Source organism: Drosophila eugracilis, unplaced genomic scaffold (assembly GCF_018153835.1).
Source record: "Drosophila eugracilis isolate 14026-0451.02 unplaced genomic scaffold, ASM1815383v1 contig_2159, whole genome shotgun sequence".
Classification (NCBI taxonomy): Eukaryota; Metazoa; Arthropoda; class Insecta; order Diptera; family Drosophilidae; genus Drosophila; species Drosophila eugracilis.
The window spans coordinates 56260-72524 of NW_024573043.1; the positions used below are offsets into that span (position 1 = coordinate 56260).

Consider the following 16265-nt stretch of genomic DNA (forward strand, 5'->3'; position numbering starts at 1 on the left):
ATTACATACGCACCGTTTTAATCAGCAAACGAGCCGACATGGGCAATGAAGGCGGCGGAAGCGAGCGAAAGAAATGAAAGGCTGCCATCGCGCTTGACATGCTGACACCGAGGGCGGCTGCCAAAAGGAGGCGTGGTTACCGGAGAGCTGCCAATCGAGCCCTCGCTTCAGTGCAAATTTAAAGCGGCCTTTGACTGCAATTAGTGGCTGCCTCGTTTGTCTGTCTCGCACACTTTCAGCACAGCCAACTGTATCTCACGGATACGGGCGAGTATTACGTACACTTGGCAAGTTGCGTGCCGGGGTTTTATCGCCCCTTCCCGCTCTCTTTTTTATCCGTCCAGGCATCCAAGCATTTTACCTTTGAACCAACTGTGCAAAGAGGCGAAAGCAATAACCTGAGAACTGGTGGAGCGAACCCCAACGATTGATTTACAATAACTACCCAACTACTCGAGCCGAGTCAAGCCGCCTCAATGTACTAAGCCGCGCTCTGCTACGCCATTGCGATTACAATGGGCTCATTAACGGTGGCGTATACGCAATTTCCAATTAAATAAAAAGTGGCCACGCACCCACAAACGCAGGCACTGAAGGAAAATTTTGCTTAAGTTGTTTGGTTTTATAAAGTAAAGCTAATCATTTAGATTCCAAATCGTATCATTCAGATTAATATTATTTGGAAAGTTTATCCCTTGTCAAGTTTTCCTTCTCTCTTTTTATATATTTACTATATCTAGTTCCCATAGTTTCTCTCAGTGTCACCCTTTCGTATATTTGTACACGTGAACACGCAGAGATTTACTCGTTGGGTTTGTGTTTTTAAAAGGCCAACAGGCCGCAGTCAGAATGAATCTACTTACTCAGCCCGTCTCATAGCCCCTCGTCTTGCCATTTTCTCCATCAGTTCCGCTGGCTCTGGGAAATTCCTTTTAATATTTATTTAACACAAAAGCTTTCCGCATTTCGCATTTTGCATTCGCTGCGGCCGCGCCGTTGCGACGTTGCCGTTAATTTTTCGCTTTGCTTTTCATTTTCGCAAAATTACCGGAAATGTTAATTTCTGCACGTGCAGCAGACAAGGCCATTGGACGGGGAGGTGGTGGGAGGTAGATGGGTGGATGGGTCTGGGACACGCCCATCGGCGTTGTCAGCCTCGAATGTTGTTGTCGTTTTTGTCGTCGTCGTCGTAGTCGTAGTCGTCAGTGGGCCCCAGCTGAATAGTGCTAATTATTTAGGGTAAGAATTCACTGTGTGTCTGTGTAAATGGGTGGGTTGGGTTGACCCCCGAAAAAAGCCCCGTTGCATTGGCCCTTAACCCATTACCACCCCACGTGCGTCGCTGTGCTGGCTTTGCCTTTTGCCCGTGTCTTGGCAGTGAGTTTCGAAGCTCAGCGCTGAGCTGGGCTCAACCGAACTGAGCTGACACAAGAGCGCACGAAGGACAACGACAACGAGCACAGCCAGAACCATAACCAAAACGAGACCCAGAGCCACCTAAGCCACCCCACTAGGATTTACCAGTCGCCTCCTTGCCTCCGCAGTCGCGACTTTTTTTTTTCTGTGTCAAAGAGACAAAGCACACAAAAATAATAATAAATGATTGCGATTCGTGCGAGTGTGGGTGTGTTTGCCTTGCATGTGAGTTTCTTACTGTATGAGTGTACACTCTAAATTTTAAATTACTAAATAAATTAAGAATTATAATTCCCATTTTAAATTATGAAAAAGATAACATAGCGTAAATATCTTTTCTTTTCTGTAAAGATTTATGATAGTAGAAAAGTTTTTCAAAAAGTTTCAAGTTTCTTGTATTCTCGACCCTTAAGTTTTTAGAGTGTTTGGCGGTGCAGAGGTTGGCTTTGTGTGGGGATGGGTGGTTGGTTGGGTGGTCACCCTCACTGAGAACATCACCCACTGCACTTGTGTTTGTGCAGCCTGCATGACAGCGAATGGCTTTGAGTTTGTGCATATGTACACGATGTTTGGCCTGATGATGGGGCCAGAAGATTCGAGCGTGGAAAGTTTACTTAGATGAATGGGTTAATTAGTATTAATGGGGACGTTCTTCAGGGGGTGGGCGGGTGAATGGGCGTGAGGGCACAAAAGACACACAGTGGGCAAAGTTTTCCGCGACGTTTCTGGAAAACTAATACAGAGTGGGTATGCTGCCAGAGAGACTTGCGAGAGTTTTGTCACCCACACTCTCTCCTTTGAACCCATCAATCTGCGCGGCTCCTTTGTGATTTCAATTAACTTATCTCTGCTTATGCAGCATAAAATTATATATGAAAAACTTCACCATCTTTGGGATTTTTCCATACTCTCTACTCCCTTCCTTTTTTTTTTTTATGAATATGCATTAAAGCACAGCGTCAGCGTTGGCAATAAATTGCGAAATAAAAGCGCATGACTTGGGATTCTCTTTTGATTTGCGTTTTTATCTGGCGCATATTTTGTGCGATTCACGATGCGCCAGCGGCATCTCAACCCTTTCCCCAAAAAGCAAAAGTCCCCGAAAATCTGTGAAAATCTGCGAAAAACCCGATACTCAACTTGGCACTCTCCCTCTTTTTTCTTGCAGAACAATTCCACATCTTTGTCGGCGACTTGAGCTCAGAAATTGAAACTCAGCAATTGCGCGAAGCATTCACACCATTCGGCGAAATCTCGTAAGTATTAAAATGCAAATTTTCCATTTGCCAGTTAACTTGAAATTGCCTTTCTCCCATTTCCACCATTCTGCAGCTTTTATTTAGCCTTTTCTTACTTTTTTTTTCCATTTTTTGCAACAATTTTCCTGTCACACATTCACATTCTCTGATTATTGGCAGGCGTGCGTGTGGAGGAGGCCCTCTACTCCATAAAAAATTCATAACCGAGCGGCAAAAAATGAATTTATGCAAATGCCACTTTGGCCGAACTCTTTTCGCTGTCTGTAAGTGTCGCCTTGAAGAGCAGCGGCAGAGGCAAAAAGTCGGGGCATTCAAATATTTAAGTTGCTATTTTTCGGCATGAAAAGGCAAAGTCACTAGCCCGCCCAAAACCACTTACCACCCATCAGCAGTCACCCACCGCCCACCGCCCAACGCCTTCTCCCGTGGCAACGACAGCATCAAAAACTTGGCTTAATTAACTTCTGTTTAATCGCAAAGTTTTGAGTCAAAATGTTAGTCCGTCTCTTGGGAGGATCTCCTCATCCTTATCCCCATTCTCTTCGTCCGCCATCTACAAAAGGAGGCCCTGCGGCGGCTTATCAAAAATTACGCCAAAGTATTTGATTTTCGGATTTGCCGCTTGTTTGAACCGCGAAACGGAGGATTCAGTCAGCCAGTCTATCAGCCAATCTGCTCTGCTCATCTCCCAGCCGATGGCCAATTTAAATTTTAATAATTTGAAAATCATTCTAATGACTCTGGCCTTGATTGGGTTAAATGGGTTCTCTGATTCCCTAATGAGCTGGTCATGTCTTGAATCAAACTTGGTAAAAATAGAACTTAAAAGCCTTTAATATATGTATATAATATTCTGCCTAACTGATTGATATAAATAGAATCACGAAAATATATTTATATAAATGAAACCTCAGCCAGGAGGGGATTCCATACCCATCACTGCCTGTTGACAACCGTATCGATGGCTACGGATTTCAGGCCTATTGAACAATCGTTTGGCACCTTTGTGATAGCAATCGCTGACATCATTATCGCCAATACTCCCCGAAAACTCAGGCCACGTCGCCAGCTGATTATCTTCCAAGGATGTGAGAGGAGGCAGAGGGACAGGGACCAGCTTAAAGAACTTTATTTCTTTTGGTTTTTCTTTTTGGGAGCCAAGAGCCAGGAGAGCCAGGAGCAGAGTCGATCTGCTAGCCGACATGTCAAAACGCTTAACGCACAAAGTCGGCGGGATTCGGTCGTGCGGCTCCCAGGGATCAAGATGTCCCCGCTCCGGCTGTCAAAACTTTTATGCGTGCCTGGCGTTGTTTGCCCTTTTTTTTTGGCTTGCTTTGTTTTTTCTGGTTTTTTGGGGCATTGTTGCCTGGCTTGGTGTTGCCTGGTTTTGGCATTATGTTTTTCCTTTTTTTTTTGGGTGCTCCAGCGCATTTTGCTTCGTTTTGTTAAATGCGCGGCGCGTGTGAATATTTAATAAGTCCTGGCAACAAAACCCCAGAAGCGAAAGCCATAGCCAAAGCCTGACCCAAACCCCGACGGGTCTCTCGGCATTTTACTTATAATAATCATAAAAAAAAAGTTGCCGTCCTGCGTCGCCAACTTCGCCGCCGCTGTGGTTTATGCTTCATAAATGAAAAGTAAACTGCCGGACCGGGGGTAATTGCGAAAGTTTCCTGGCAGCCGCCCGCTTTAGTGCGGTGTCGAGGCCCCAATTGTCCAAATGAGAAGTCGTACAGCCGCTGGGGGAAATCAATTTGGGCCCCCGAGTCGGAAGTTGGCCAATTGGCACAAGTGCCGGGTCACTAGTGTAAGTGACCAAAACGACCAGGTCCTTTCCCCTTAAATGTAATGAGCCTAGTTCGGTTCGATTTTCCGGCTTGGGGTTGGGGCTCAAATCACGGTTCGGAAGAGAGAAATTCATCAAAAACTTTATCGTTATCTTAAAGCCGGGAAATGGGAGATGAGATGACTGGACTGGCTTCTTGACAGACCAAATCCTCCCTTTCACAAACTGCAAGATAAAAAAAAAGTTTCCAGCATGAGGTCAGATTTCTAATTTCCGAATTACAGGGGGACACGCCCACGTCCATGCCACCGCCCACGCCATAGCAAACACAGACTAAATATATTTGTATTTTGTACTCGAACGGAAATATTTGAACACGTCGGCCAGACCGAGAGGCAGTCGGAGGAGGAGTCCTTGAGAGATGTCTTTATTAGGAATTTGCATAAATTTTAAAGTTTTCCAGGACTTCCGCTCGGTGGCAGGAGGAGGTCCTGCCAGAAATATATATTTAAGACTTAGTGAACTCTGTTCAGGACTTTAATGTTTACATTCCGTGTTCTTCTCTTCTTTTTATTTGCAGGGACTGTCGCGTGGTGCGCGATCCACAAACCTTGAAGTCGAAGGGCTATGGCTTTGTGTCCTTCATCAAGAAATCGGTAAGAACCGCCGACGGCATTAGCATATTTAAGTGCATATTTATGCAGTCGTGCGCAGGCTCTTTATTTCGAATTCGGCAATGCACGGCGACAAAAAAGTATCGGAAAATATTATTTCGCAATAAATTGTTTTTAAATTCTAAACATTAAATCGAAAAAGAATCATATTTGCAACTTACAATTTTTAATTTCAATATTTTTCCATGTTTTTATAAGTAATTTAAGACAACCAAGTTGAGAGTAATGTCGAGAAATGTTAAACTAAAGATGATTTAAGGAAGTAAAGCTTTAAGTAGTATTTACCTGGATATTTTTGCACCGTGTCTTCCTTTTACCGATTCTGATTCTGACCGTGTCTCTGTCTTCATTATCGCCCCGCAGGAAGCCGAAAGCGCCATTACGGCCATGAATGGCCAGTGGCTTGGCTCCCGTTCAATTCGCACGAATTGGGCCACACGGAAACCGCCGGCGAGTAAAGGTAAGGAAATCATGAGTGTCACCCCAGTCGGCAGGCCAACGAAGTTTCCGGTGTGCGTACACACTCCGGCGGACTTGGGACCCAGACCTGGACTCCAACACCGACACCAACCCGAACTGAGAACCAGACATGAAGGCAGTCGACGCGTCGTTCTTATTACAGGAAATGATGGCAATGAATGCCAAAGGTAGACCGACACAGGCACAATGCCAGGTTTAAATGTGATGCTGTGGAAAAGGTGTAGGCCCTGGGGGAGGTTGGGTAGAAATTCAGGAAAACCTCTCGCTATTTATAAACGTCGCACAAATTTTCTGCCAGATTATGTTTTCTTAATATTTTTGTCCTTTCTTAACCGCACGCGCTTAATTTCCGTAATGGGCTCTACCCAATTTGGTTTAAACTTTTTCAATTAGTAGACCCAGAAATATACGAGCGGTGGGCCAAAAAGAAAAAACAAGAGAAAACCCCGACTAGAGGCATTCAATTAGGACCGGCAAATCAATTTTCATTTGGGCCCAGCGACACGCCCCCCAATGTACGGCCACGGATCGTTGTCAACCACAGGACAGACTTGCCAAGACCGTAACCGTAACTATATACTTAGCCGGGGGCGTAATCATTATTAACAGCGGACAAACATGCGCGGGGCTTCCCTCGTTTGTCTTTCATAAATCAAAACTTAACGCATATTTGCATGTTTTAACATAATTTTTATTTGTTAGACATACACATACATACATATACAAATATATGTGTATGTATATCCCACGAAATCAGATAAATAAATTTTGCCAACACGAAACTATTATCATAAAAGGCCCAAACATACACACAAGCACAAACAGGGTTATACAACGAATATTTTGGTAGAAACTAGTTGGGGGGAGTCAAGGTGGAATTTATCGTGCAAAGGCCCGAAAAACTGTTGAAGGGTTCGGAAAATGCGAGGGAGGAACTTTTCCTGAATATAATATTTTCCCTTTGCATTTATATTGTTGTCATAAAAAACGCCTATGAAAGCTTAAGCGTATTTTTATTGGTCTCATTGTTTATTTGACTGTGTCACGGTTTTGTCTGCTCTTCTATGCCATTCTTCTATACTATTCTATTCTGTTCTTTGGGGTAAAAAGTAAAATTACTGAGCGGCAGTTGGAGGAAGGAAGTAGTTGGGGAGGGGGCCTGTAATACAAGTTATTATTAGCAATTTGACAGCGAAATAATTTTGATTTTTTGATCGCCTCGATAGGCTGAGTCGGCACAAAAAGCAAAAAGAAAAACTGAAGGGTTCCATACGAAACTCTAAAGGGTTTTTATGTTCCGTTCACATATGCAAGGGTTGGAAAATGGATATATAGGGTATATGTTTTATGGTCCGCCTAGCGACTGCTGGCAAACTTTACGATTTGTAGCACTCAACTCATTTCGCATTTGGCATTCGCATTACTTCATGTTTTACGCAGCCACTTTGCTCGATTCTTTTGGCAATCCCCATTGCGCTGAGCTTGGCCCCGGCATTTTTATGTTTTAAGCAGGCTGCACATTTCACGTCCGTCCGCGTTTAGTGGGCCACTCATGTGTCTGCCCCATTGTTGCTAAAGATTTACGATCCGGCGCAATTGCGCATTTTACAGTTGTGACAATTTTGGCGACGCTTTGCAATTTCTCTCGTCCCCGGCTATCCCCTCTACTCCCCTTACCACTTTTCGAGGTTTATAACAAACGCATTTGCCGCGGCCCTTTTTTATGGCGCCTCCCTGCTAAAGTGAAAGTTCTTACAAAGTTTTTACCTTTGTCAAACAAGGACCCAACTCTATTCCAGTGCATGCCCATAAATAAGGCCCCAAATACCTGCAAGCTCATTATGGTAATAACTTAATTAACCAGAAACAATATGCCGACGACAAACGCCGCACAAAAGACGACAACGCTGTGTCGTATGACAAATTTCTTTGCCAAAACTATTTGACTTTTGACCCGGCTGTGTGGGTGCTTTATTGGCCAACTCTCGCAGCAAAATATTTGCAAAAGTTGGAGTTACGTGAACTCGTTACACGGCAGTTGCCAGTTGACGCAATAAATCAACATTTTATGCAGAGTTGCGCACAATTAAGTAAAAGTTTAAATGCCTCAATGCGTTCAGGTTGAAGGGACGAAATTTAGAGCTTAGCTTATAGGTAAAGTTAAAGAACGTTTGGCCAATTTTGGTTACGGCTTTGGGAAATTAAAGAATTTTCTGTTTTGAAACATTAAACTGATTTTAAGCTGAAAAAAGTGAAGGTCTTTTAATGTGTAAAAGAGATAGAACACTTCAAGAAAGTATAACAGTATCGATTGTTCAGAGAATTCTGCCACGCCCATGCGAGACGCCCCTTAGCACGCCCCTCAAATAAAAAATCAGCCCCCTGCTGAACAAGCATTTCCATGCATATTAATTACTTTTGAATTTCCTCAAGTGTCGGCCACGTCCTCGAGGCCCATGTTGTTTTTGCTGCGTGTAAAAATGTGAATTATTTATGTTAATGATTTGGTGATTATTTCATGATTTAGTTTTACATGCCTATAATTGCTCATTAAAATTTCAAATCGTCGGGAAAAATGGGAGCACCTGCCGGAGCGCCGATGGCATTCGCTATTTGCCCCCATAATGGCCCTCGGGCTGACCAGACTCCAATTATTTGTGTCTGCCCCCGCAGCAAATGGGAATTGGAATGAAAATGTGGAAAAATGGGAATGCACATGGTTTGTCGTAGACAAAAATGTGCGATAATTATGGCCACGCTGGGCCAGAAAGTGCTTTAATTTGCTGCGGACATGAAACTTGGCCAAGTCAACCCAAACGCCAAGGCTGGTCACGTAGGGCGTGTGCGAATATGTGAGGCTCGTTGGTTGCATTTTCAAAATTTAATTACACCTATTTAAAAGCGTAAAAAAGAAATTAGAGAAAACAAAAAGTGGAAATAATATAGGGAGAAATGAAGGGCCACACAAACACACACACACAGTCAAAGCCAAGTGCAAATTAGTGAAACATGGCGCTGCAAAGTATGCTATGTTTCTTGCGGATAGTCCTTATACGAGTGCACTTGGAAAAATTTAGATTTGCAACAAATTAATGATTCATAAATTGGAGTTTTCTTTTAAAAATGTTTTAAATTTAATGAAAATTTACCATAGTTACCAAAAATTATAGTTTGGAAATATTGAATGGTATTTTTCCGAGTGTTTTAGTCCCTATTTGTCTGTGTGTGCGTGGCCAAAGCGCATACATTTGTGGCGAAAGCTTTCAAAAGTATTTGCGAGCTTGTTAGTTTTCCGTGTTTTTCGGCTTCACCCTCGCCATCGAGCTGTGATTGTTGTGGCGTGTGTGTGCTGCAATCCTGTTGCATGTCATTGAGCCATATTTTTGTGTTTTCTTTGGCATGTTCGGTGCGCAGTCGAAGGCAAAACAAAAAGCAGTCGCAGGCACACACAAATCCAGACATCCTGCAATGGCATTTTGACGGTAAGGGCGGTAAGGGAATGGGAATGGCCAGGCGTTGGCTGCCACTAACAGGCCATGTTAAGTAGGCCTGGACCCGCAAAGTCCTTGGCAGCAAACTATCTCTCTCTCTCTCTAAGAGCTTGGTATCCTTTACATCGATCTATGAAAGTGTCATTATCGTTATAATCCCTTACAATAGAGTGCGTGGAAATGCTACCGAAAAACTAAACAAAGACATAAACACGCAAAGCTGACATTATTTTTAAAAGTGCAAATTTAGTTTTAACCTCAAAGGAAGTAATTAGTGTAGCTCTTGCATACAAATACGTGCATTCATGCCGTATACGGAACAACAATCAGGGCAACGACAACGACAACGACAATGTGGGGTTGTTTCAGGCCATTACTGTGTATGTACTGTGAGTGCAAAAAGCATGGCGACAATAAAACGGCATACGAAAAATGTATATCCACAAAATACGTATAATAAAAAATGCAATAACAACCGCAACAATTTTAAATATGCAACTGCAACAACAAGAAAGCAACGGTAAATGGTGTTGCAAGCCTCCCTTCCCCACCAACCAAACACTCACTCGAACATATACGTATAGGAACCGCACACACACAAGCATATTGACTAAGTGCATGCGGTTATTTTAATTACCAAAACGTTGCCGAGGCTGCTCTCGTTGCGTTGTGTTGTTGCTGCTGCTGCTGCCGCCGTCGTTGTTGCGGGTAAATCCGTTAATTAATTTGCATATTAATCATGCAGCTGGAGGATAAAAAACTGACTCGTACAGAAAAACTGCCTCACATAAATTGCCGTTCGAGGCGGCAACATTAAATCCAGATCCATCACGAGCACACACCATGGGTAACACTTGCAACTCCATTTTATCCCCCGCAGAGAACATCAAGCCGTTGACCTTCGACGAGGTCTACAATCAGAGCAGTCCCTCCAATTGCACCGTTTATGTGGGCGGCGTTAACAGCGCCCTCACCGCCCTCAGCGAGGAGGTCCTTCAGAAGACATTCGCCCCCTATGGCGCGATACAGGAGATCCGCGTCTTCAAGGACAAGGGTTACGCCTTCGTGCGGTAAGTAAAATGGTTTTTGCTAATATTTTAGGTTTGTTTAATTATTAACTTTAGTACTTTGTACTAATACATACTAATATCAGGCATAGACTTAATCTTCTTCTTAAAACTAATTTTAAATTGATTTTTCTTCACAGCTTCTCCACCAAGGAGGCAGCCACCCACGCCATCGTGGGCGTTCACAACACGGAGATCAATGCCCAGCCCGTGAAGTGTTCGTGGGGCAAGGAGAGCGGTGACCCCAACAACGCACAGACCATCGCCACTCAGGCTCTGAATAGTGCCGCCGCCGCTGCCGCCGGTTTCCCGTATGGAGTTGGCGCAGCAGCCGCCGCCGCCGCCTACGGACAGCAGCTGGCCGCTACGGGCTGCTGGTACTCACCCACGCCCACCTATCCGGCCTCCTCGGCCACGGCGGCCGCGGTGACCCCGGCGGCGGCCAGTGCAGCCGCTGTGCAGAACCAGTTCCTGCAGGGCATCCAGGGCTATCACTTTGGACAGTACGGAGGCTATCAGCAGGGATATATGGGGTGAGTAGGGGCTTGAAGTCAGTGGGGGTCAGTGGTCAAGGGGTCATCCATTGTTATTGGATTTGCGAGCAATAATTTTATTAGCTGATTTGCCTGGCTATCAGAATCCCTGAGGGTGTCCATAAAATAGGCAGGGAGAGAAAAATTTTAGTTTAAAAATATTTAAATTTATGTTTAACCTATGTTTCTAATTTATGCTAGTTCTTGACAGGCTTTAAGAAGTTTTAGTTTACAGTAAAAAGACATTTAAAATTTTTCTTTAACAAGATATTGGCTGATTAAGCTGCCAATTTACAACAAACTTAAACAAGCATAGCTAAAATGTGACACATAAAAGTACCATCATTTTCTCTTCGTGTATGGATTCCAGTCCAACGCCAGCCGTTCCATCTGTGTACTTTGTGCAATGATTGAACCGCCACCGGGGATCGGGAAAAACAACAACAGAGACGACACCAACAACGACAGCATGACGGATGGGTGAATTCATTTGCTAATTGCGAAAGTTTTTCATTTGCACCGTCCTCGGTCTGCGGCCGTATGAAATACATTTCCGCGTCCGTCGGGCTGTCAACATAACGTGCTATTTGCATCGCAGTCGCGTAAATTTTGTTTTCCGCTACCTCCTGCCAACCCCAACTGGCATCCCTTTTGGCTCTGAATCCCTTTTGCCATCCGCCGACTGCGACTGCCCGTGATAATTGTGGCGTACACCACGCTCCGGGGACTTGCAACGGACGGATCAGCGAATGCAGTAATGCAGCAGCTTTACACTGGCAGAAAATATTGCATTTAACATATTTTTCACATGAAAGATAGTAGAGAAAAGTAATTTTTTGATATGAATGTAGAAAGAAGAGTCTTTTTGGGACCCAAAAAAATCCCTTTTAAGTTTTTCTTTTCGTGTACTTATGTTTGAAAACTTTGGCGTCTCGTTGCAGCATGGGCGTGCAGATTCCGGCCACCTGGCAAGGCGTCACCCAGGCGCAGATCTCACCTGCCCAGCAGCTGGCAACGGGCGTGGCCGGCACAGCCATTCCGCAGGCCGCCGGCGTGGTTGCCTATCCGATACAGCAGTTCCAAGTGAGCCCACAGGTAGGTGCCATCCATTGGAATACAGATATATAGAGATACAAACACATAGATACCAACCAACCAACCAACCTACATACATTGCCCGACACATTGAAACATTTTTTCGTGCATCTCTACCACGTTTGTTGAAAGTTCTGAATGTATTTTGGATAGCATTGTAGTCCGCTCGGTTCGATTGAATTCGATTCGGTCGGTTCGTTAGGAGGGTGTGCGATGGGTTGTTTGCTCGGCAGCTGTGTGTGTGTGCACTCGATATGCGTACATATATATATATTTCTGGCTGCTATCAAAATATTCCATCGCCATTCGAATGCCTTTGCCTGCTAATGTTATTCTTTTGCATTTCCATATGAATATCGAATATGGACAGAGACAATTGTAATCTGTCAGTGTGCATGCATGTTTTTGATTAAATAACATTATACCGAAAGCGGAGGGTCTAAAACAATTTAATACAAAACATATAGTATATATTGAATATTAAAATAAACATTTCGATAATAAATATTGGTTTAGAGCTGCCTTTTTTTCTATTATTTTTTGGTCTCTAGTGAAATACATTTAATACTTTTATGCATGTACTGGCTAGTAATCTTGCCATAAATTCGGCATTTGTACTATCTTTTAAGTGTAATATATTTGCCAATTAGTTTGTTCGTTTTATTTGTTTATCTCGTGAGCTCACATTATTCAAGCCAATCCGGTTTGGTAAACAATGACCATAGAATTTATTTTTGCATCTCAAATATGTGTGTTGTAAAAAGTAAAAAATATCAAAAAATCTAAATAAATAAAGTTTTTGCATTACAATTACTTTTATTCCGTCTACTACTTTTTTCCAATTCTTACTAACACCCATATTATTTTTTAAGGTTTATCCTTTACTCTTGCAGGCACAGTAAACGCCAAAAGCCAAAAACCAAAACCAAAAAACCGAAAATCCAAGCAAAATTTTTAAGTACAGCCGCAATTTTCTGAACAGAAACAAAACCAAACTGAGCTGTAAATAAAATGCGAAGCGCAGAACACACAAATTGCTAAAATCAATTGATGGCATCTTGAAGTTTGGCGATTTTAGAGAGCTGCACCCCAGAAACAAAAGCAAGCGCGAATGCAAAATCCAAATCCAAAATCCCACACCCACATCAAAATATATCTATATATATATATATAAAACTAGAGCATAATTATCTGTCAACGCCCGATGAATAGTCATCGGGGGAAGCAAACAATTACAATGTATATGCAAAAAGAAAAGGCAAAGTGAACATATTTTTAGCCCTAGCTGCTTAAACCACCACACACACTCACAAACACACATCACGTATTTTAATGCTTTATGTAAATGTGTTGAAGGACGACGCGTATAAAAAAAATAATAACAATTATTAATTGAAGGAGGCAGGAGTTGAAATTACAAAGCCCAAATGGCGAGCGTAAATAAAAAAGGGGAATGAAATTTGGTCGAAGGAAAACGTAAATCGAGTGGGCTGTAGCAGCCTAAGTCAAACATAGTCGCGGCATTAAATTAAAATAAACATAATTAAAAATGCGTTAAAATTAATTACGCGCACACAGACAGGCACACGACACGTATGCAAGTAAATATTTGTGCGAGCGTGTGTGTTTGTGTGTGTAAACAGCCCTTAACCCCACAATATCCTACACACAGCAGGACCCGCATCACTTTGTATTGCCTACTCTTGTGCGCAGTTTGGTTCTAGCTAAGCTTACACACACACACACACATACATACACTCGTACACACTACTTTCACTGGCCAAGTGAAAGTCGATTTCTTTTATTCATCTAAATCTAGCACACTGCACAGCGATAAAACAAGGCCACCAAGAAGGTTCTGTTAATAATTGAGTAGTGTGTGAAAGTTAAATGATTTTAAGTGGAAATTACTTTCACTCGGCCATACCCACACTTAGCACTAGTGCCTATAACCATGATAGATGATACTGCTTAGAAACAACTGCCAGTTATCGGGCCAAGTGCAGTTGATTTGCCAACTAGCTCGTCATGTCCTGCTATCATTTCCTATAGAATGCAACTGAAAGTTCACGCACTCACACCGATTTGTGATCGATCAGCAATCGAAAAAAAAGACAGGTTCCTACACACACGCACACTCACCACACGGTCTCACCAGCACTCGCAGTTCGAAGTATCTGAATATATTAGTAAACGTATGAAAGTCCAGGAAAGTCCAGCCAGCCAACCAGCCCATAATTTCCCCTTGAAATCCGAGACTCTTAACCAATCATTTTCGACCTATCGCTTCACTTTCAACAAGCGATTCACGAGAGAGCCGTGTACAAAGCAGCCGCAAAAATGTTTCAAAACTCCCTCCAACAACTTACTCTTTAACACGCCAGTATTAACCCATGTTTGTACATGTTACGTTTATGGTTCTATTTCAGTTGCCAGAAGAGGAGTGGTTAGCTGCAAATTTGTTGTGTTAGTTTTCTGTTGTTTAGGCCAAACGAAAGCGATAAGGATACCAAAACCAAAACCAATACAAAAACCAAAACAAATCAAACCGAAACCGAACCGATAACCAAACAGAATATCCAAGTAGCTAAAAAATATATATATGGTATGAGTATGAGTATGAGTATGAGTATGAGTATGAGTACGAGTTATCCAAAGATAGAAAGTGAAAAAGAAAGGAAGGACAGAACTCCCCTACACAAGTAAAATATATTGAAAACAATCAAAGTATGCCATCGAATGATATTAATTGATATTAGCTAATCGAGCATAGCCGTAATAAAGTAGATATTATCGCCTAATCATATAAGCCAATAAACACACACACTTGCAGAACCCGAAGAACAGAGACAGTTTAGCAGGGAGCAGAGCCGTCACACACGGGACACAGGAAACGATATCCAAATGGCAAGCATTAATCAACTTATAGACAAACCGACACAAACACAAACACACACACACACACACACACAGACAAGACACAGGATCGACAATTTCAGATGGTAGTACAGTACATGAATGTGAAACATAAAAATAGTCATATGGAAAACTAAGCAACTAAAAGTGTAGAGTATATAAATGTAAAGTGGTAAAGCCTAGACTTAGAGTTGGTTGATAAGTACATAGAGTATACAGCATATGCATTAGACAAACATGCTTATATAACATATATATATATATATATATATACAAGCCGTATAGAGAACACTCACACATACACAGACACACACCCATATGTTTACATATAGAGAAGAAAAACTAAATGCGAGCAACGTATGGTAAATGATATTTATTGTTTATTGTGTTGTATGCGTTGGATGATAAATCACAAATAGATGTTCAAAATGAAAACCAATTAAAACGATGACAACAACAACAACAACAACAACAACAACAACAGAAACAACAACAGCAGCAACAACAAGCTAAAATCCCAAGTACTAGAAATAGCAATACGCATACGTAACGTAATCGCAATCGCAAACGCAATCGCATTCGCATATATATATATTCGTACGTATCGGACAATTAAGCTGCAAAAGGACGAAAGGACGAGGCTTGATTTGCATTTGACACGCCCCAATCCCCAGCGACTGGCAATGGCGTGGAATTTGTTATGTCATTTTTTTAGTGGAATTTTTTCGCAGCAAACCAAGCAGAGAGCAGTGGCAGAGCATTTAGTTACACGGGTGTGGCCCTAAGCACCAGTAAATGTCTATCGATAATACCCCCACACACCAACAGAACACATAGGTATATACTATGAAATATATATGTATGTATGTTCGTTTGTAGGATGCGCTCACTCACTCAGTACGATAAGATATGGGTCTGGGGATTTTAGCCAAGGATCTTACAGATCAGCAGGACATGTAGTCTTTAGGGGCAGTCGTACTGTATATTTAAATGTTTTTAGCACTAGAACTTAGATGAACTACAAGACGCATGGCATGCGACTTAGATGTAGATGTGATTTTAAAGTGGGCGGGATTGGGCCGGATTAATGCAAGTGAAGTGAAGCTGACAAATGCATTTTCTGTTGTTATTTTATTTTCTAGAAATTTTGTTAAGTCAAAAAAAGAAAAAAGAGAAGAAAGCGAGAACAAAAATTTGAAATGTTGTTGACCAAACGAAAAAAAAAATAAAGAAAATAATACTAAAAAACGTTTTGCAAAAACCAAAATTTGGCTAGGAAAAACAAAAGAAAGAGAAAAAACATTTATAAGTGAAAAAGTTTATAGTTAAGACAGAAAAAAAAACGAAAAAAAAAAATATTATCGGTTTGTTTGTTAATGTTTGCGCTACATATCAGTAAAGAGTTAAAATGGGTAGTTGGCACGTAGAAATAGTGAAGAGTTGGAAACTAAATAAGAATTAACTGTGGAAGGTAGAGGAGGCATAAAACAAGCTGACACGAAGACGACGAACTAAATAATATACAAATATAAAAATAAAAAAACAGAA

General features: G+C 42.1%; 1 protein-coding gene across 3 annotated transcripts in view; it reads left to right on the plus strand.

Moving 5' to 3' along the window:
- Positions 1 to 15933, plus strand: part of LOC108115998 (RNA-binding protein 208) — a 54711-nt gene extending 38778 nt beyond the window's left edge. For 2 of the 3 annotated variants that reach the window (XM_017227670.2, XM_017227669.1), the window contains exons 3-9: positions 2585 to 2672; positions 5042 to 5117; positions 5499 to 5595; positions 9987 to 10176; positions 10314 to 10706; positions 11648 to 11801; positions 12674 to 12721. In XM_017227670.2, coding sequence (XP_017083159.2) covers positions 2585 to 2672; positions 5042 to 5117; positions 5499 to 5595; positions 9987 to 10176; positions 10314 to 10706; positions 11648 to 11801; positions 12674 to 12703 — 1028 coding nt within the window. In that variant the 3' untranslated portion in view covers positions 12704 to 12721. Of the gene's footprint in view, positions 1 to 2584; positions 2673 to 5041; positions 5118 to 5498; positions 5596 to 9986; positions 10177 to 10313; positions 10707 to 11647; positions 11802 to 12673; positions 12722 to 14230 lie in introns of those variants that run through there. The other variant, XM_017227668.2, reaches the window with a different exon arrangement.
- Positions 15934 to 16265: the final 332 nt, after the last annotated feature.